Raw genomic sequence first — 21,853 nt, 5'->3', positions numbered from 1 at the left:
CCAGTATTACCTCTTATGGAATTTCATTATTTTTTTCATCTGTTAAAATTTTTATTTTTATTTTTAAAATACTTTTTAGTTATAGATGGACACAATACCTTTATTTATCTTTATGTGGTGCTGAGGATCCAACCCAGGACCTCACACATACTTGGTGAGCATTCTACCACTGAGCCACAACCTCAGCCCCAAATTTTATTTTTATTTTTAAAAAATATTTAATTTTTAGTTTTAGGTGGATACAATATCTTTATTTTTATGTGGTGCTAAGAATCGAACCCTGGGGCTGGGGATGTGGCTCAAGCGGTAGCGTGCTCGCCTGGCATGCGTGCCGCCCGGGTTCAATCCTCAGCACCACATACAAACAAAGATGTTGTGTCCGCCGAGAACTTTAAAAAAATGAATAAATAAATATTAAAATTCTCTCTCTCTCTCTCTCTCTCCCCCCCCTCTCTCCCCCCCCTCTCTCTCCCCCCTAAAAAAAAAAAAAGAATCGAACCCTGTACCTCATGCATGCTAGGTGAGCACGCTACCACTTGAACCACATACCGAGCCCCAAATTTTATTTTTTGAGCCATATCTCCCATTCTTCAGATGTGGCTTAAAGTTAGGGCCTAAGACCTGACAGTGTGAGCTGGGCATGATGATGTGCACCTGTAACCTGTAGTTCATCTCCTTGGGAGGCTGAGGCAAGAAGATCACTTGAGCCCAAGAGTTAAAGACCAGCCTGAGCAATATACCAAGATCCCATCTAAAGAAAAAAAAAATCCTGATGGTCTGGAAAAATCTCCATTATACCAAGTAATGAAACTTGTGCATATGTCTTTTCCATTCACTCTGGGAAAGTCATGGTAATAAAAAATATTTTGCAGTGGAAACAATTTCACCGCTCATGTGGCACTTTTACATATTAAATTATATCAGATTAGCACAGTGAGATTGCCAAATTTTAATACTAAAAATTTTCAGATGAATAAACCAATTCATATAAAATGATATGGCAATGTCATACAGTGAGTGATAGAAGTATCACCTGATCCAGGCCTCCCGAATCAAAGTTGAACAGTTTTCCACCATATTACACTCCCCACTGTTTAATATAGTTAGATTTGCTTTATTAACATAGTTATTAACTCATATACTTCTCATCATTCAGTATCACCCCTCCCCTCTTTTCTTCTGAATGCATGAAACATGAAGAACTCTTCACTTTTATTCATTTAGTTCATTTCAAATCTGTGCATGCATACAAGCATCTGGATTCATTGTAGGTGCCTGCATTTACTTATGACTTAAAAATTAACAAGGCAGCATTGCCGGATTCATCACTGGATTAAGAACTGGATGTATACAGGGCCATGACCCATAACGGCCATTAGGATAAAAATTAATGGTGAGATATAATAGAGCTTCAAAACTTTTTTTTGGAAAAATGACAAAATGGAAACTGTTTTTGTTTCATTCTTAAATGTATTTTATTCTTTTTCCACTTTTATAATAGCCAAAAAAATGACCTTCACTCATCCATTTGACTAAAATTTATCAATTCCAAGCACAGTTGTAATGTGCTGGGGAGAAACTGAACAGACCCAACATGAAAAACTTACTGCATAAATGAAAATAAATTTTTACATCTAATATTTAAAATATTTGACGTAAGAAAGACAAGCAATAAGGAGGTCCCGAATTCTTAGTATTCAAGGACACCATACTATGATGGTTGTACCTGTGTTTGAAAAGGTATTTAAAGATGTTTTTCTAATCAAAATGAGATGTATTTATCTAAATGTTGATGATAAAATGGTTATAAATATATTTTGTTTTGCTGTATCAAAACAGATATGATGGCAGAGATTTTTTTTGGCATAAATTAAAGTTGCCCTTAGCTGGAATAAATCAGTCTAACTGACATTAGCAGCTGTGTAGTCAGTAAAGAATTATTGTTGCTATTACTTGGTGGTATTTATAAACACTTTTATTTTCTAAGTGCTTTACAATCACTTATTGTCTAATTAATATCTAATCATCTGTTTACAAGTAATAATCACACATGTAGTGCAGTTTAATCAAAACTCCAAATGCAGCCGCCATCATACTCAAGAATGCTGTATAAATTTTGGTTCCTTCTCCTTGGGGTTTGGGTCCAGACATATGACAAACCCGTAATGCAACCGAAAAAAAAAAATGGATAAAGATTCTTACTTGTCTTTGTGCATTCTTTGAATTCACAACATGCCAAATATACTATCTGATGTCAGTGGATAAGTAAGACTGTAGGTGATTTTTAACAATGGCTTGATTTCACACATATATTAAAAATTAATTTACTTAACTCACAAAATTGGGTGATAAAAGTACAAGGCCAGCACCAAGTTAACACTGAAACAGATAGTAACAATCACTCTTACGGTGATTTTAATGAAAAAAGACCAAATGTACCAAAAGTGGTTGAGGGACCTTCAGAGGTTAATAATCTAACCAGGTTCAAGTCCATACCAAGCTATGATGGGTATGAACACCTGCCAGTCTTAATTATTCAACATAAATGGATATACTGCTGTTGCCCTTCAGTATCCCCAGGTGTTAATCTATAAGCAATTACAGGAACCATGAAAGGATTTTTTAAGTAAGTGAATGATATGCATATTAATCCAGGTTTTTCCCCTAGGATGAATTTTCTTATGAGTTGCTGACTCAGAGTACTTGCCTTTTTAAAGCTTTTGGTACATGCTTTTTGATACTATTATCAAATGTCTTCCAGAATGGTTAACCACATTTACACCTGTTCATATACTGTTAAAGAGTTGTCTTTCTTAGTTATTGATCTGCCATATCCACTTTTATTCCTTCTTGATGAACCACTAGGCTCACTTTCCTAGCACTGTAGCAAATACTGCAGGATCCTAAGGATTTTGCCTGTAGCCTTCAAATGTGACACCAATGAGTTCAACTGGCTAGTTAAATAATGAAGACTATCTAATGCCAGGATGGATACATTTATTCACAATTAAACTATTATTATAATCCTTAGATTTGTACTAATAGATTTTGAAGATTTGGTCTCCAAAGTGACTCTTCATCTTGTAAACCTGCACTCAAAATCTTTGAATGCACAGAAAGATTTGGTTTAATCTTCTGTATTAGGTCCATATGGCTGCTGCAACCATTTATTACAAACTTAGTGTCTAAAAGCAACATAGGTTTATTATCATAAGTGTGGACCAGGGTCAGAAGTCTGAAATGGGTCTCAGTGAGCTAAAATCAATGTATTGGCACAATTGCATTTCTTCTGGAGGCTCTAAGGGAGAATCCATTTCCCTTCCAGCTTCTAGAGGCTGCCTGCATTACTTGGCTCATGTCCCACTTTCTTCCATTTTCAAAACCAGCAATTGCATCATTCTAGCCTTTGCTATAACAGTCTTAATCTTCTAAGTTGTCTGTTTCCATCTTTCACAGTCTCATCTTCTAAGTTGTCTATTTCCCTCTTTTCACTTAAAAGGACCTTTGTGATTACATTAGGCCCACCAGGACACTCGCTCTCACCTCAAGATCTTTAACTGAATCACGTCTGTAAAGTCACTTTAGCTATGTAAAGACAACTTTGAGACCATTAACAGACATCTTTGAGAGGTTGTTATTCAACCTACCACACCTTTCTTAGCATGAGCTGGACCTCCAGATATTCTGAACAAAAAGTGGATTATGATTTTAATACTTAGTAATTTATGAATCCCTACTCCTTGTCAGATATAGGCATCATGCCCAATTTGCAGATAACAAGTGATACTTAGAGACGTTAAATAATTTTCCCAAGGTCACAGAGATGGTTAGTAACAGCCAAGTTTCCAATTCAGGGCTGTGGGACTTCAAAGTCCAGGTACATTGCCTGCTGCTTTGGTATCTCAACATTTGCAATGCTCTAATCATTTTGCTCTCTGGATAGCCTTCATGTTGAAAGCTTTTCATTTAGTTTGTTTGACATTTAATAATACAACCTAGCTAGATAAAAGCTTTTATTAAGTCCCTATAAATTTAATATTTGACTCAATTAGTAGATGCCAAAGCAGAATGTCATTACAAAACACACTTAAGAAGATGCCACGGCTGGGGATGTAGAACATTGGCGGAGTGCTTATCTAGCATGCCTGAGGCCCTGGGTTCCATCCCTAACAGAAGAAAACAAATGCTTTCACATTCTTTAATCTTTCAAAAAGTAGCATTGATGGATTCTTCCTCTTCAATGTAACCAGAACTGGATTCACTGTGTTTGCTTCTCTGTGGGTGACATGTACATCTCTGAATAATAATGGGTGATGCGGGCAAGAAATGATCTTTCCAAAAGCCCACAAGTATACCAAATACCATATTTTTGTATGTGGTGCTGGGGATTGAACCCAGGTCCTGGCACATGCTAGTCAAGCACTCTATCACTGAGCTATATCCCCAGCCTTTTAAATTTCATTTGGAGACAGTGTCTCAATAAGTTGTCCAAGCTGGTCTCAATTTGAGATCCTCCTGCCTCAGCTCCCCCAATTAGCTGGGATTATAGGCACATGCCACACTGGGCCAGGCCTAAATATCCTATTTTAGAAGAAAAGAGAATCTAATACTTTGGGGGTCTGGTATGTCTTAATGAAGTATCTTATTGTCTTCACTTCCTACCGTTTCTCAACCTTGATTGTATATTAGAATTACCTGGTGAGTTCAATATCGCTGAGTCCTGGTTTCTACACCCTACAGATTCTGGTCTCATTGACCTGGGGTTCAGCATCAGGACTTTTAAAAGTTCAGAACCACTGTGGTAAAGCACAGATGAGAGGCTTTATTAACATATGGATTTTGATCCCCAAACAATGCTTTTTTTCAAGACAATTTTGTTTGCATCAAGAGAAGCCTTATTCGTGTATGTGTCCCAAGAAACTGGCTAGGTAAAAACCTTCAATATGTCCAAATACAATCCTTTTACACACCTAGTCTACTACTAAAGTGCCAGGTGAGAGACTATGTCAAATGGCTCACCCATAGGTGCTTGAGAGTAATGTAGCCAATGGGCCTCCACAGAAACCATCCTTTTATATAGTAAAATATTCTCCTAAGTAATCAAGACAGCATGAGATAAGCACAGCTTCAAAGAAAAATAATACTTTATTCAAAATGGTTTGAATAAACTTATACTACCACTCAACCATAGAAACTCAAAAGGAGTAAAACCATGACAGTGGACCATAGCAGTCCCTAGCACATGTAATATCATCATTGTTCAAAAACACATTTGGGCCAGGTACCTGTAATCCCAGTGGCTCGGGAGGCTGAGATGGGAGGATTGAGAGTTCAAAGTCAGCCTCTGCAAAAGCAAGGTGCTAAGCAACTCAGTGACACCTTGTCTCTAAATACAAAATAGGGCTGGGGATGTGTCTCGGTGGTCGAGTGGCCTTGAGTTCAATCCCAGGTACTCCACCACCAAACAAACAAACAAAAAACCATTTGGAATAAGTCTTTTGAAATTTCCATCATGACAACTAATCAATAACTGAGAACCAGTTATTATATACTCATATCTAAATTTTAGATCCAAAGAGGTATAATTTATATTTGTCATAAACATGTCAAACATTCATTGACTTATAGTTGTTTCAAAAATATCAGAAACACTTCCTTCCAAGATGATTATGCTACTAGTGATAGCCAATAAGAACAGAGAGTGGCCTATTGTGGTGGGAGATTCTTAAAGGGGATGAGATAATCCCTGTGACCCTGTCTTAAAGTGGAAAGCATTAGATACCCAAAATTAGGCTCAGAAGTAAATTATTGTAGAGCAAAGGTTTTAGAGCTTTAATGTTCATAGAAACCACCTGTAGCATTTGTTAACCATAGTTTTCTGGGGCCCAGAGGGTCTAACTTAGTAGGTCAAGTAAGGTCCCTCAATTTGAATTTTGATCAAGTTGGCAGATGTTGCCTGAGGTTCACGCTTTAATATTGTTGTAAAGAAATTATAAAAATATAGTAAGTACAGGGGTTTACCAAGTAAGACTTTGGCTATAACAATATTTTGTGTGTGTGTGTGTATATACTTTTTTAAAATGATAGAAATTGTCAAAATTATGAGACATCTTGAAGAGATTCCTGTGAAAGATGGAAAGTTTAGGTATCAATAAGGATAAGAACTGCAATGAACTGAAACCCATTAGATATATTTAAGCCCATGAGTTCACAGTACTATAGGTGGGGGAGAACCCCTAAAACTTTGGTGGGTTCTAGAAAACAAATGCATTACTTTGAAAACTGGAAACTACAGAGAAGGAATCAGACATTCATCTTACCTTTCCTATACAAACTGTCTAAATAGGAGTATCTCAGAATGAGTAATGAAGAAGATAAGAAAATAATGAAGAATGCAATGAATTATCCCTGCTTCCTAACCCCCAATGAATGATTAGATCTATGCTCTGAGCATTAACCACTGATAAGATGACAAAAAGACCACCCTAAATATTTTGGACTTCTGCACTATGTATGAAATATGCCTTTCAAGTAAATAGAACCTGGCTTTGATCCCACCTCTTGATCTGAGACTAAATTACAAAAAATACAGAAGGAATAAAACATATTTTAACACAATGGGGAAGCAATCAGTAAAATCAAAGTTGTGAGAAGCTCTATAGGAAAAAAACTTTGTTTCTTCAACCAAAAAAAATGTGCAAGAAACCTATGGATTGAGATTTAAAAACCATCAATTAGTCATAATGTGTGGGTATGTTATTAGTATCCCAATTCAAACACTATAAAAACATCATTTGTAAGGCAATTAGAATCTGAACAATTTCTGAATACATGAAGAAATTGTTAATTTGGGGGGTATAATAATGGTATTATGTTTATATTTTCCAATTTTTAGAAGTATATACTATAGTTAGGCACAGTGGTAGACACCTGTAATCCCAGTGACTCGGGAGACAGAGGCAGAAGGATTTCAAGTTCAGGACCAGCCTCAGTAACTTAATGAGACTCTGTCTCAAACTAAAAAAATAAAAAGGTTAGGGATTTGGCTCAGTGGTTAAGCATCCCTGGATTCAAGCCCATACCAAAATAAATAAATAAATAAAAACTAAAAGGACCAGGGATGTAGCTCATTGGTAGACTATCCCTTGGTTCAATCCCCAGTACTGGGAAAAAAAAAGTATATACTGTAGTATTTGCACATGAAATATATTGTTTGGATGTGGGCAGTGGATATAGCTCTAGATCAGTGATTCTCAATTGAGTGCAATTTTTCCTCAAAATAAATTTAGTAATATCTGGAGACATTTTTGTTTGTTACAACTTGGAGGATGGTGCTGCAGGCATCTAGTGAGTGAAGGCCACAGCTAAGCATCCTATAATGCACAAGGCACTCCTCCACTAGAGGGGGGTGGCCCTGCCTGGTCCTCTGACAACTTTGGGTCATGCAGGCAGAGGCTTGAGGTACAGTTCATGTGAGTACTGGAGAATGTGATCCTCCTGGCACAGGAAAGAATGGGAGGCCTGTGAGGAGTTGTTTCAGGGCCATCTCTCACACCCTTCCTTATCTCCCTTGAAATGCTGTTATGAGGTAGTTTCTAATCACCCCTTCCATTCTGTTGGGAGAGGCGGATACCTACCCTGCTCCTCTCAGTATACAGTTATAGATAGAAATCCACTTACTTGTGGCCTATAGCGGGCCCCTGAGCAATGGGTGTGGGACTCATCTGGCCCATTTTGTTTCAGTGTTATCTTTTTCAGTGTGTGAAGATAAGACTATGAGAAACTGGCAGCATTAGCTACTGTTTCTTTTGCTGTCATCTAAGTAATAAACTGTCTGAATCTAAAAGTGACTTGTTGTACTTTTGCCAGTCGAATCAGTCAGACCTTGGCTTGGCCTGGCCTTGTGTGTGTGCATGTCACAACAAAAAATTATCCCACCCCAAATGTCAGTAATGTTGAGGCAACATTGGTCATGAGTTGATCACTGTTGAGACAAGGTGGGGAGTATGTGAGTAGTTCAAATGGCAATGTATGATTTTGTCTAATTTTGTATCAGTCTGAAACTCTCCATAAGAAAAATTATATTTAAAAAAATTATATATTTTTAAAAATTTTATTTTAGTTGTACATAGTCACAATACCTTTATTTATTTCTGTGTGGTGCTGAGGATTGAACCCAATGCCTCACACATGCCAGGCAGGTGCTCTACCACTGAGCCACAACCCCAACCCCTGAAAAATTTTATATATATATATATATATATATATATATATATATAATTTTTTGTGGTTGTAGATGGACAGCATGTTTTCACTTTATTTCATTTTTATGTGGTGCTAAGGATTGAACCCAGTGCCTCACACATGTTAGGCAAATGCTCTGCCACTGAGCTACAGCCCCAGCCCCCAAAATTATATTTTTTAAAAAAAGTGGTCACCTTGGTTTATTTGGCATCTGGCACTTTAAGTACCTAAACTCAGGCAATATGCGTAAATGCATGATGTCAGGCTTCTACCTCCACCACAAAATTAAAAAACTGTGTTCTTGAGCAAATGTTTTGATCTCTTTTAGCCTCAGTTTTCTCCACAATAAAATAAGGCTAATAATGCACCTAAGGATTTTGTGGACATTAAATATAAGTCAAATGTTTGCCTCAAATAAATACTTTCATTATATCTTCCTTTGTTCTTGTTGTCTACTACTTTTCAATACAGAAAGGCAATGAGACCCTTCTGTTATCCAGATAAATCATTTTGATCCACTCAATTTGTTTTCAAATAATTCCCTGAAAAATATAGGGGGCATTAGTATGAGATGTTTTGTTCTGAGGATTTATTTTATTTTATTTTATTTTAGGTACTGGGATTAAACATGGGGCACTTTGCCACTGAGCTACATCCCGGCCACCTTTTTATTTTTTTTAAATGTTGAGACAGGGTCTCACTAAGATGCTGAGGGCCTTGCTAATTTGCTGAGGCTGGTCTCAAACTTGCAATTGTCCTGTCTCAGCCTCCCAAGTTACTGGGATTATAGGTGTGTGCCATCTCACCTGGTTTGTTCTGAGGGTTTCAAACAGCAAAACCTAGAAGGCCCTAGAGGCTAGGGAGTGAGAAGGAAGGTAGTATTTAATTCAGTAGTTTACAATAATGGTGATTTTTTCCCCACAGGGGACATTTTTAAGTGTCTGGAGACATTTTTGCTTGTCACAATTTGGAGGGGCACTACTGGTATCTAATGGTTAGAGACCAGAATGCTGTTAAGCATCCTACCATGCACAGGACAATCCTACAACAAAAAATTGTCTAATCCAAAATATCAGTAGTAGCAAGGTTGAGAAACCCTAGGGTAAGGTGACCAAAATTCCTTGATGAAGTTTTTCCTGAGTAATTAACTTTGCCTTTCTTTGTTCTTCTTACCCAACACATACAGGTTATTAAAAGCATGCTCAGGAGAAATCATTCAAAATGTGATTACTCTAATTCTGAGGCCCTAATTTGTTATTCATTTCTTTATGAAGAAAAAAATCTGAGTAGTGTTCTGATCTTATTGCCTTTGAGTTTCAAATACCAAACCCCAAGCTTGCACTGATTATCTTCTTAATTAATAGACTGCGAAGGCAGGGCATCTCTTTATTAACTAGTGAAAAGTATCATCTCCTGACAACTCTATATAGTCTTTGTTCCCAACTATGGGGAGGATTAGGATAAAGCAGATTCAGACACTACTCCCCATATGGATTATATTTCTCTTATTAAAATAGCCCATCTCCATTTAGATGATGTCTGCCTACTATCAGTATTAAATAGAAACAACTATGTGCAATTTGTCCTCCATCCTGTTTCTGAAGTCAGGGAACTTGAAGTCAAAAACGCAGTGCTGTTGGTCTGGGGATATAGTTCAGTGACAGAACACCTACCTAGCATGTGTAGAGTCCTGGATTCAATTCCCAGTATCCAAAAACAAAACAAAACAAACATAAAACCATACAGTGCTACGTGGACTGAAGGAAAGAGATTAGTGGTGATAACTGTGTATTCAGTTGGCAAACCATAGGTGTTTTGTGAGGTGTTTTGTGTGTTTTGGGGGGCAGTAAAATAAATATTTTAGAAGATAATGGTGGGGGGTGGGGAATGGAGAAAATCTCTATGGAATTAGAATTTCTTAAGGATCTATGATATGGCCCTATTTCTTTATTTCTCTGTCATCACACCCTACCCCTTTTATGAAAACTGCTTTACCCCACAGCCCAGGAAAATTGTGTTGGGACACCTGATTAAGAGAGTCAACCTGGACATTGTGGCATGTCCCTGTAGTCCCAGCTACTTGGGAGGTTGAAGTCCAAAGATTGCTTGAGTCTAGGAGTTTAAGACCAGCCTGGGCAACATAGTGAAACCTCGTCTCAAAAAAGGGAGAGCACACGATCTACATATTGTGGGGTCGGGCTCCAAATTCCTTAATACAACGCCCATAGCCCAAGAATTAATAACAAGAATAAACAAATGGGACCTACTTAAACTAAAAAGTTTTTTCTCAGCAAGAGAAACAGTAAAAGAGGTAAATAGAGAGCCTACATCCTGGGAACAAATTTTTACCCCTCACACCTCAGATAGAGCCCTAATATCCAGAATGTACAAAGAACTCAAAAAATTAAACAATAAGATAACAAATAATCCAATCAACAAATGGGCCAAGGACCTGAACAGACACTTCTCAGAGGAGGACATACAATCAATCCACAAGCACATGAGAAAATGCTCACCATCTCTAGCAATCAGAGAAATGCAAATCAAAACCACCCTAAGATACCATCTCACTCCAGTAAGATTGGCAGCCATTATGAAGTCAAACAACAATAAGTGTTGGCGAGGATGTGGGGAAAAGGGCACACTTGTACACTGCTGGTGGGACTGCAAAATGGTGAGGCCAATTTGGAAAGCAGTATGGAGATTCCTGGGAAAGCTGGGAATGGATCCACCATTTGACCCAGCTATTGCCCTTCTTGGACTATTCCCTGAGGACCTTAAAAGAGCGCACTATACGGATACGGCCACATCAACGATTATAGCAGCACAATTCACAATAGCTAGACTGTGGAACCAACCTAGATGCCCTTCAATAGATGAGTGGATAAAAAAATTGTGGCAGCTATACACAATGGAGTATTATGCAGCACTAAGAAACGACAAAATCATAGAATTTGCAGGGAAATGGATGGCATTAGAGCAGATTATGCTAAGTGAAGCTAGCCAAGCCCTAAAAAACAAATGTCAAATGTCTTCTTTGATATAAAGAGAGCCACTAAGAATAGAACAGGAAGGAAGAGCATGAGGAAAAGACTAACAGTAAACTAAGACGAATGGGGGGAGAGAAAGGAAGAGGGAAGGGAAAACATATGGAAATGGTAGGAGACTTTCAGTGATACACAAAATTATAAGAGGTTATGAGGGGCAAGGGGGAGGGGGAAAAAGGGGAGAGAATTGAACAACAGCAGAGGAGGTAGAGAGGGAAGATGGGAGGGGAGGGGAGGGGAGGGGGGATAGTAGGGGATAGGAAAGGTAGCAGAATACAACAGTCACTAATATGCCATTATGTAAAAATGTGAGTATGTAACAGAAGTGAGTCTGCATTATGTATTTGGGGAGTTCAAAACCCAATTGAGTCAATTGTATGAAAGATGATATATCATGAGCTCTGTAATGTTTTGAACAATCAATAAAAAAAATGGAAAAAAAAAGGGAGAGCACCAAGTCATTGCTTTTTCAGTGGTTTCTCATATCTTCATATTTCTTCATTCATGAATAAGAATAAGAGTGGGGTGCAGTGGTGCATACCAGCAACTCAGGAAGCTGAAGCAAGAGGATCTCAAGTTTGAGGCCAGCTTGGGCAACTTAGTGAGATTCTATGTCAAAATAAATTTTTAAAAAAATGGACTGGAATATAGCTTGGAGGTGGAATGTTCCTGGGTTTAGTCCCCAGTATCACATACACACAAAAAGAATAAGAAGAACAGATGGACGCTAAATGGGTCAAGAGCTGAGCTGTAGGCAGAGTATTAGAATAAATGGAGTGAATGTCCCTTCTGAGGGCTTCTCAAAGCTGCCCTGATTCTTGTTTTTGCTGAGGCATGCTTTTCAGCTTTCTGTGGATTTTATAAGATAATCCTTTGCATTCTCCACCCCAGAAATCACCCTTCTGAAAGAGCTAACTTAGTGAGTGCCATTCCTTGAAACTATGAAACCTGTGACTAAGATAGATATACAGATGTGTCCAATAAGAGATGAGACTAGCATGATAAATGAAACCAAGAGCTTGCCTAACAGTTATTTGTACTTCATGCGTGGGAGGGTTAAGTCCTCCCCCAAAGACCAGCTCACAGTGAATTTTCCTTCTTAGAAACCGTATCATTCTAGATTGTTTCATATATTGTGTTATAACTCCTTTATTTTGTTGTGTTAAACTATTGTTTATTTCATAATATCAACTTATTCTCATTTGTGCCTTGATATTTATCTCTTATATGGTTAGTTAACCCATGAACAATCAGATTTGGGAAGGGCAGTTCATATTCATAGGATCTATTCACTTTTTTACATTTTTAAATCATCTCCAACTCACTCAGACTGGCTTCTATCTCTACTATTCCACTAAAACTGAGTTATGTTTCTAAGTTTTTCAGAAGGATCATTTATAGCAGTGGTTCTTGATTACAGGAGATTTCCCCACAAACACCACAAGAGTTATTTTGCAATGTCTGGAGATAATTTGATTACTATGTGGGTATTGCTACTAGCATCTGGTGAATAGAGGCCAGGGATGCTACTTAACATCCTACATTGCTCAAGCCAGCCTCCACAAGGAATTGTCCAACTGAAAATATCAATAATGATGAGGTTTAAAAATCCTGCTTTAGGACCAAGATGGGTCTTTGGGATAAATGACACAAGTCAAAATAGTTAAAGGATTTTTTTTGCACGGGGTACCAGGGATTGAACTCAGGGGCACTCAGCCACTGAGCCACATCCATAGCTTTATTTTGCATTCTATTTGGAGATAGGGTTTCACTGAATTGCTTAGCACCTCGCCATTACTGAGGCTGGCTTTGAACTTGCGATCCTCCTGCCTCAGCCTCCTGAGCCACTCAGATTACAGGCTTGTACCACTGCATCCATCTGCCTCCTGAGCCACTGGGATTACAGGCATGTACCATTGCACCCCTCTAGGCAAAGGATTTAAGTAGAATTTCTCCAAAGAAGATGTACAAATGGCCAGTAACCACATGAAAATGCTCATCATTAGCCATTAGGGAAATGCAAATCAAAACCACAATAACACATCACTTCACACCCACTAGGACATTTTAAAAAAATATTTTATTAGTTGTAGATGGACACATACCTTTATTTTTAAATTTATTTTTATGCAGTGGAGAGGATTGAACCCAATGCCTTATACATGCTTAAGTGCTTTACCACTGAGCTACAACCCCAGCCCCCACTAGGACATTTTTAAAATCTGGAAAGTAGCTGGGCACCATGGCTTATGCCCACAATCCTAGCAACTCATGAGGCTAAGGCAGGAGGATCACAAGTTCGAGGTCAGCCTCAGCAATTTAGCAAGGCTCTAAGCAACTTGTAAAGATCCTGTTTCAAAAAATAAAAAGGGCTGGAGATGTAGCTCAGTGGCAGAGTACCCTTTATGAACAATTCCCAGTACAAAAACAAACAAACCCTGGAAAATAACAAGTATTGGTGAGAATTGAAAAGTTGGAACTCTCATGGATTGCTGGAGGGGAATGTAAAATAGTGCAGCCTTTTTGGAGGAAAGCAGTTTGGCACTTCCTCAAAAAGTTAAAAAATAAACTTACCATTAGACCTACTAATTCCATTCCTAGCTTTACACCAAGAGAATTAAGAACATATGTTCACAAACAAGACTTGTATGTGAATATCGTAAAAGAAGCATTATTCATGATAAGTAAAAAGTGGAAACAACACAAATGTCCATCAACTAATGAATGGGGAAACAAATTGTGATATATCCACACAATGGAATGTTATTTGGCCATAAATGGGAACCAAGTACTGATACATGCCTCAACATGTATGAATCTTAAAATCATATGCTAAGTCAAAGAAGCCAAATACAAAAGACTACATGTTATATAATTGTACTTATATGAAATTGTTACTGAACCAGGTCATTTTACTCACCATGAAATATACCAATCTATGAAACAAAGAGTTTTGCAAAAAAGAAAGTTAATTCACAAGGCAACCAATTGTGAAGAGACAAGAGACCCAAGTCTCAAATCTACCCACCAAGATTTGGCCTTGTGGATATTTATATTCTGAGGCATGATGAAAGGTGACTGGAAGTTAATAAAGAGCAGGTCAAATAAGTTTAGCCTAGAGGGTTTATTCTGGTTTTCCCTTGATTTCAAAACATCCAGAATGGGTAAATACCTATAACAGAAAGTAGATTAGTGGTTTACCTACTGCTGGGAGCATAGGAGGAGGTATGTGGGGAGTGACTGGTAGTGGGTATGAGGTTTCTTCTATGGGATGATGACAGTAGTCTATTCTAAAATCGTGGTGATGTTTGTATAACCCCACGAATATACTAAAAATATTAACTTGTATACCTTAAATCTGAATCGCGTCTTTCAAATGTGTCTTGTTTTACGAAGCTAAATTGTTTTAGAAAGAGAATATGTAATTATGTGACCTTTAAAAATTGCTGTTGAATTGCTTTTTGAGGTCAAGACAACTGTAAAAGCTAGGAGACTAAACTGGAAAAAAAATCTAGGCTTCTATAGGCAGAGTGTTTTGAAAGTATCTTAAGTTTTCATTCCAATTAGAATAAAACCAGAACTAATAGGCAATATGTTTCTGTATGCCTAATGAATAAAGATAATACAGAGAGGGTTAGGGGTGTAGCTCAGTGGTAGAATGTTTGCCTATCATGCACAAGGTCTGGGGTTCAATCCCCAGTACTAGAAAAAAAAAAAGAAAAGGAAAAGAGATAACACAGAGCTCTAATCAGCAGCCCAATCAAAGGACTGTCAAATTAGTAATATATTTTATATTTAAATAAGATGTTTAATGTAGTATTTATCATTTTTAAATGAATCTCTATTATAATCATTCTATTTTTCAATGAATAACAGAGAAAATCTTACAAAGCTTTTATTAATTCTCCATTTTTGGTATTAGGGATTGAACCCACAGGCACTCAACCACGGAGCCACATCATCAGCCCTTTTTTATTTATTATTTTAAGATGAGATCTCACTAAATTGCTGAGGCTGACTTTGAACTTGTGATCCTCCTGACTCAGCCTTCCAGGCTGTTGGGATCACAGGTGTGCACTATTGTGCCCAGTTCTCCATTTTTTATCTTGAATTATTTGTAATATTTAAGAAAGTACTTAAATTGACACTCTTAGTACTTAAATTTACCCTTAGATAAAGGTGTAGTAGCCACATGAGAAAGAATTCAGATAATATGTATAAGTCCTAACCATCTCTCTTTGATGGGTCCAGCTCCTGCCCCTCTGGATAAGCTGAGAGAGAGTTGTAAAAGGTGAACCTGCCATCTATTGTATCTCTGAGCCAGTCCTTCCCAGTCATTAAATATCACAAACCTATAGCAATCCTAGAAGACTGGCAGGGATTGAATAAGAGAGCCTTGTAAATGGTGACCACAACATCTTTGTTATAGTGCTAATGGCAATGTTAATCAATTTAAAGTCTGGAATCAAGTTGAAGTTGGTCCACCTAACATTGAATCATGCTTCAAAGGCTAGACTGAAACTCATTCATTCTCCTAGATGACCTGGAGGTAATCCTAGATGGACAAACTCAGGATTCCCTGGACAAGAAAGATACAGAATAAACAGTGATTTAAATTCCTTTCACTCACTCAAAAAACATTTACTAAGCGTTCCCGGGAGCCATACATCCAAGATGAATGAGATAGTTTCCACTCTTAAGAACATCTAGAGGGCCTGGAATTGTGGCTCAGCGATAGAGTGCTACCCTAGGACGGGCGGGACCCGGGTTCAATTCTCAGCACCACAAAAAAATAAAGGCATTGTGTTGTGTCCATCTACAAAAAAGATTCATATTCTCATTCTCTCTCTCTCTCTCTCTCTCTCTCTCTCAAAAAAGAACATCTAGAACAAGAATATATATGTAGAACAAACTTTTAAAAGATTGCTTTAGGGTAGCAGATGTAGCTCAGTGGTACAACACATGTTTAGCATGCAGGAAGGCTTGAGTTCCATTCTCAAAACAAAAACAAAGTATACACCAATGAAAAAAATTAAATAAAAAATATATGCGAGGTATGTTGGTCATTGTTTTCAAAAGAAATTATCATGTAAATTTACTCTGTGCTTTTATTTATGACTTGAATCAATGGAACTAAGGAAAACATATTTGAAACAGATATTATATTTCTCTTGGTCCTGGACCATACTTTCCAATTTTTAAAATTCTTTATCTCTTTCTCTCTCAGGTATATGGGGGTGGGGTGATTTGTCATTCATGGAAAGATACAGAATTTTAAAATGTTCTAAAACCTGGGGCAGGTTGTGCTCTACCTGTCCATATTCAGAGGGGAGAAGTGTCAGAAGAGAAACCTCTGGCAGTGATCATATATTTGCTAATTGAATTAAGAGGATTTGTGACCCTTTAGAAGGACACAAAGACTATGTTGAGTTAGGTGAAGGCTGTACAAATAGAAGCCTGTTCCTGTAATATTAAGGTTCATGGTCAGGAATTAGAGATGAGAGGAAAGAAGGTTTAATGATGTTTTGGAACAAAAAGTAAAAATGGAACTACTTTTCCTTTAGGTGGCTTAAAAATGCTCAGCTTCATAAATCTGAGCATTCTAAGTTGTTCAAATAGAATCTTAAATATTTAATGTGTATTTACATTGTTTCTATGAATTTTTCTTTCTCTGATTATGGCCTGTAGGCTAGAAATTTTCCTTATGGAAGACAAGAAAGCAACAAATCATGTTCTTTGAAACTTACAACTAAACTGAGGAATTGGGTTTTATTTTTGCTAAAAATGCATTAATGTTTGGTATGATGGATCTCAATAGGCTGTAAGAAATCACCTCAGCTAAGGATTTAGACATACAAGTAAGTTTCAGTCTGGAGGTGTAGCTCAGTGGTAAAGTGCTTACCTACTATACCCAAGATCCTGGGTTTGATCCCAGCACTGCAAACAAATAAAACCACAAGTATCATTCCTATCTTTTTTTTTTTTGGTGCTGGGGATTGAATCCAGGGCCTTGTGCATTTGAGGCAAGCACTCTACCAGCTGAGCTACATGCCCCACTTTCATTCTTCTCTAAACAAGTAGAAATTCTCTCTTCTATCATGTTCATTACCTAGAACCAGCACGGTACCAGCAAATGCACTCAACATGGTGTTTTAGGACTAATGGAGCTAACTGATGACTGGTGCCTTGGGAAGGCAACATATTTGATGCCCAGCTCTCCCCTCTAAAAAAGCTGGCAGATGTAGTTTCCAAATCCATAGGAAATCACATGCCCCTCCCTTCCCACCTGAATGCCCAGAAGTCATCTCTTTCTTACAGATGGGAAGTCCTTATCTTACCGTGAAGACTTGGGAACAAACACTGGTAAAGGAGGAAGAAAAAAACAGAAGATATTTTTCCATTTGATTCATGTATTCTCTGTAGAAAATCCGAGTCCATTTCAGTAAATGGTATCTTGGAAGAACTGTCAATCAACAGATATTTAGCCAATTCCTACTATGTTCCAGGCACTATCCTGGGTCCACAGGAACACCTCTTCCAAGGAATCACAGAATATAGGGGGAGAAGTGAGGGTTTTTCTTGAGCTAGTCAAAATTTCAGTGTGGAAGTATGTTGTACTACCAATTTACTGTATGATCCAAAGGAAGAGAGGAAGGTAAATCAATAGCATAAAGCGATCTTACAGAGAATTTAGAAACAGCAAAAGGGTTACTAGAAATAAGTAGGCTAGCCACATTATTTCCTTCAAGGGCACCTTAGGGGATCCCTGTTTTAATGAATAAATAAAAATGATGTGTAATTATCATATCAATTGCTTGCATCTAAGTGAGTGCTTCTGGAGTTATTTGATGGTGCTTAAAAATCTTTGGTCTCTGAAGTGCATTTAACAGTCTCCTTGACTCTTATGTATATTATTAATTTGCAGACCAAAGTTAACTTGTACTATGCAAATGAGGAGATTTTAAATGAATGATATTTTAATGTAAGATTTTAAGTCTATATTATTTGTTACAAAACTTAAATATATTTTGAGGACATTTGTCAACATATCTTAAAAAGACATTATGATTTTGAGCAATATTGTTTAAAAGAAATTTCCATGATTATGGAATATTCTGTAATTGCACTGTCCAAATGAGGTAGTTACTAGTCATGTGTAGCTGTTGAGCACTTGAAATGTGGCTAGTGTGACTGAGGAAAAGAATTTCAAATTTTGTTTAAATTTAAATTTAAATAGCCATATGTGGCTAGTGCCCAATAGCCATATGTGGTAGTGCCCACCTTATTTGACAACACAGGTTTAAAGAAAAAGTGAAATTGAATTTGAGGAACCTGAATTTCAGCACTACCTTGGACAATTAACTTCTACGAGCTCCAATTTTGTCACTTGAAAATGAGATTATAAATATCAACTTCACAGGATTTGGGGCAAGAGGAATTGGAATAATGTTTGGGCATTCTCCTATTTCCAAATAAGTGCTAACCAAATTTAAATATGTGGAAAGTAAATAACCAACTTTATCACTTAAAGGGAGTTTCCATTCTCAGAAAGCTCTAAAATACTATTAAATTCATAGTTATACTCACTTTTCAGATACAATATTTAATGATGCTTGTAACTATTGGCTGATAAGCCACACCATTAGCAATAACCAGAAATGGTCATGTGTTAGTGTGGGATAACAGTGCATGGTGTACAAAAACCCTGACAGAAAGTTAACTTTATAAAAGTTGAGATCACCTGTGTGAGAAAAGTACAGTACATTGAGAACTGAGAAATATGATAAAAATGGTAATATAATCCCTTCTTTAATATTGTTACAATTAACAATGTAATCCATTTTGATTGCCCATGGAGGATAAATAAACCCATTCCATTTATCAGGGAGGAACTCAGGCACAAATTAGCAAAATAGACCAGTGGCTAGGAGCTTGAGCCCTTTCAGTGAACGTAATCACATGAAGCAAGGCATAGAATGTACTTAGAACAGGGCATGCCACCTAAGGACCAAAAATGCCAGTCATTATTATGATAAGTGATGCTATTGGGTGACCATGAAATTGGAGGCCTTTGTCTATTTTTGAGTTCATAAATAGTATGAGAGTACAAAGTGGTATTTGCACAGATTTGATTCTACATGACTCCAACATGGAAAGAGCATATTGATTATATCTGCACTAGTCAAGAACTGAATTTAGTTGTTTTGATACCATTTCAAATCTATTTTTTGAATGAAGAATGAATCAATGGTTAAATGCCTCCTGATTATCCCATTAACTGAATAAAACAAATGATAAAATGGTGGGATAAAATTGACCAAATTATGCTGTATACATATATGAGTATACCATAGTGAATTTCACCTTTATGTATATTTATATATCACTAATTAAAATAACAATAACTAGAAGGAAGACCAGGAGAGTGGAGGAAAGGGAAGAGGAGAAGGGAAGAGATTAGGGAAAGAGAAAGTCCTGGGGACTGAAATGAAGCAGATTATATTCCATGCATGTATGATTATGTCAAAATGAACTCCAATATTATAACTATAATGCACTAATAAAAACATTAAAAATAAACCCATATACCTTCAATATGCAAATTTCTCTAAAGCCAAGATAACATGATGGCTATCTGAAAAGGGACCAACTAGGGAAAATGGTCTACCAGTCATCAGCTTAAGTGTCCAGTGGATGTGGACCCAGATTACTTTCTGAAGCCTATGGTGCTTAACGCAGCTATTCATATCCATTCCAAGGTACACAGGAAGATTTTGAAGGAGTTCTGGGACAGAAAAGATAGGGCCGTGTCCTAAGGCCTGAGAAACCCCTTTCAGATTAATGGAGTAAAAGTCGTTTCACCATTATAACACAAGAGAAATCATGCTGTTTCTGGGAAGATTGCCTCTGATCTTAAATTTCTTTTTCACGTTATCTAGATTCTCCTTAAAACTTTGTCCCACTGCCCAAACTTTCTCCATCTAGAACTTATTTCATTTAACAAAGCTACCCTTCAAACCCACATTCCTCTGGACAATCCCCAAAATTAAAGACCACATAAGATAACCTCATTTATGTGGTAGTCACACAGCATGGAACTGTCATGTATAATTAAAAAGAATAAATAAAATTAAAAAAAATTTGGAACATTTTTATTAGGAGAATTCCTCATTTTATAAGATAATGGACATTTTGTTAAAACATTTCTCCAATGTCCTCAGGCTCCCACATCCTCATTCTTTGCCTTGGGCTACCTATATTTCTTCATATTTAATTGATAAATTGATTTTATTTTTGGCTTTGGCGCTGGGATTAAACCCAGGGTCTCATATATGCTAAGCATACACTACCACTGAGCTACACTCCCAGCCCCTGATTTTTTTTAAGAAAGTGAGTCGGCTCCTGTTGCCTAACTCTATACAAGGAGCTTACACATTCTGTAAGGGGATAAAGAAATATTAGCCACATTTTGTTTTTCTTTTTTATCACCTTAATAAGATGGATATATTTCCATTTTTAGTGGGACTCTATTAATTAGTACAGGTCTGTTATATTAGCAGATACAGAAGACTTTACTCTTTGAACTAACTTTGATGTCAAAGGCAAAAATCAATAAGAAATTGGTTACATATTACCTTGCGCCAGAGTTTGGGAGTGCAATTGTTCTTGGTGTCCTCTTCCATGGTGCATTCCTGGTGGCCCACCATGTCTACCTCTGATCTCTTTCCCTTTTCACTAGGATCCTCTTCCCTTTCAAGTTCTTATGAATCCCTGAACGAAATTTTTGTTGTTCTGGACTGGAACACTTGACCAAAGGTCAAGCCAGCTCTCTATGCCCAGTGCTTAAAGATGAGCTCGGAGGAACTAGGAGTGTCCAGTTATTGAATAAGCAGAGATTCAAGTTGCCCGGCACTCTTGCTTTATTTACCACAAGCCTCCTCTTGTCCTCTCTGGACTGTTGTTCATTGACAATTGCTGTGCTCTGGACTGGCGCTATGATGGCCTGTTGTGTGGGGACAGGCAGGTTGTGGTGAAAGCTGCAGTTGTGAAAAAGGCCATTGTTTAATCTACCCTGTCCCTCGCTGGAGCTATGGCAACAAATTCCGTTGGTGAATTAACTATGTCATTGTGTGCCGGCTCAACTGATTATGCTCTCGGAATGACAAACATTTTCTTTTTTTTAATCCAAGATAAAAAAGTAGTCAAAACCTTGAAGTGTTAATATACAAATCAGCACTTTCTTTAAATAGGAAAATAAAGATGGAGAAAATAAATCACTCAAATGTACTTTGATTCTAATAAACATTTCTATTCCTTCCAAGGAGTTATTCTAAGCACCATTGATAATGAATTTGTGCATTTTAACAATGTGGAATCTTCATAATTTCTGTTAAGGTAACGTCCCCTCAGATAACTCTGGGTATGTGAAAAAGAACTCTTTAAATATGCATGTGCTTCAGCCTTTCTGAGAACAAGATTCTTTTAAAAAAAATCTAGCTATACCACTCTCTGCCTCCTGTTCACCATGATATGATCTGCTTTCCTCTGCCACACTGTCCAGC

The 21,853-nt window shown here is 37.3% G+C and overlaps 1 protein-coding gene across 1 annotated transcript in view; it reads right to left on the bottom strand.

The window, feature by feature from the left end:
* Positions 1 to 21,323, bottom strand: part of Pcyt1b (phosphate cytidylyltransferase 1B, choline) — a 93,618-nt gene extending 72,295 nt beyond the window's left edge. Inside the window, exon 1 of the mRNA XM_021732875.3 lies at positions 20,927 to 21,323. Coding sequence (XP_021588550.1) covers positions 20,927 to 20,998 — 72 coding nt within the window. The 5' untranslated portion in view covers positions 20,999 to 21,323. The remainder of the gene's footprint in view (positions 1 to 20,926) is intronic.
* Positions 21,324 to 21,853: the final 530 nt, after the last annotated feature.

This window comes from Ictidomys tridecemlineatus, chromosome X (genome assembly GCF_052094955.1).
Source record: "Ictidomys tridecemlineatus isolate mIctTri1 chromosome X, mIctTri1.hap1, whole genome shotgun sequence".
Taxonomy (NCBI): Eukaryota; Metazoa; Chordata; class Mammalia; order Rodentia; family Sciuridae; genus Ictidomys; species Ictidomys tridecemlineatus.
Note: the sequence above shows the minus strand (reverse complement) of the source record. Positions and strands in the feature narration are given on the sequence as shown.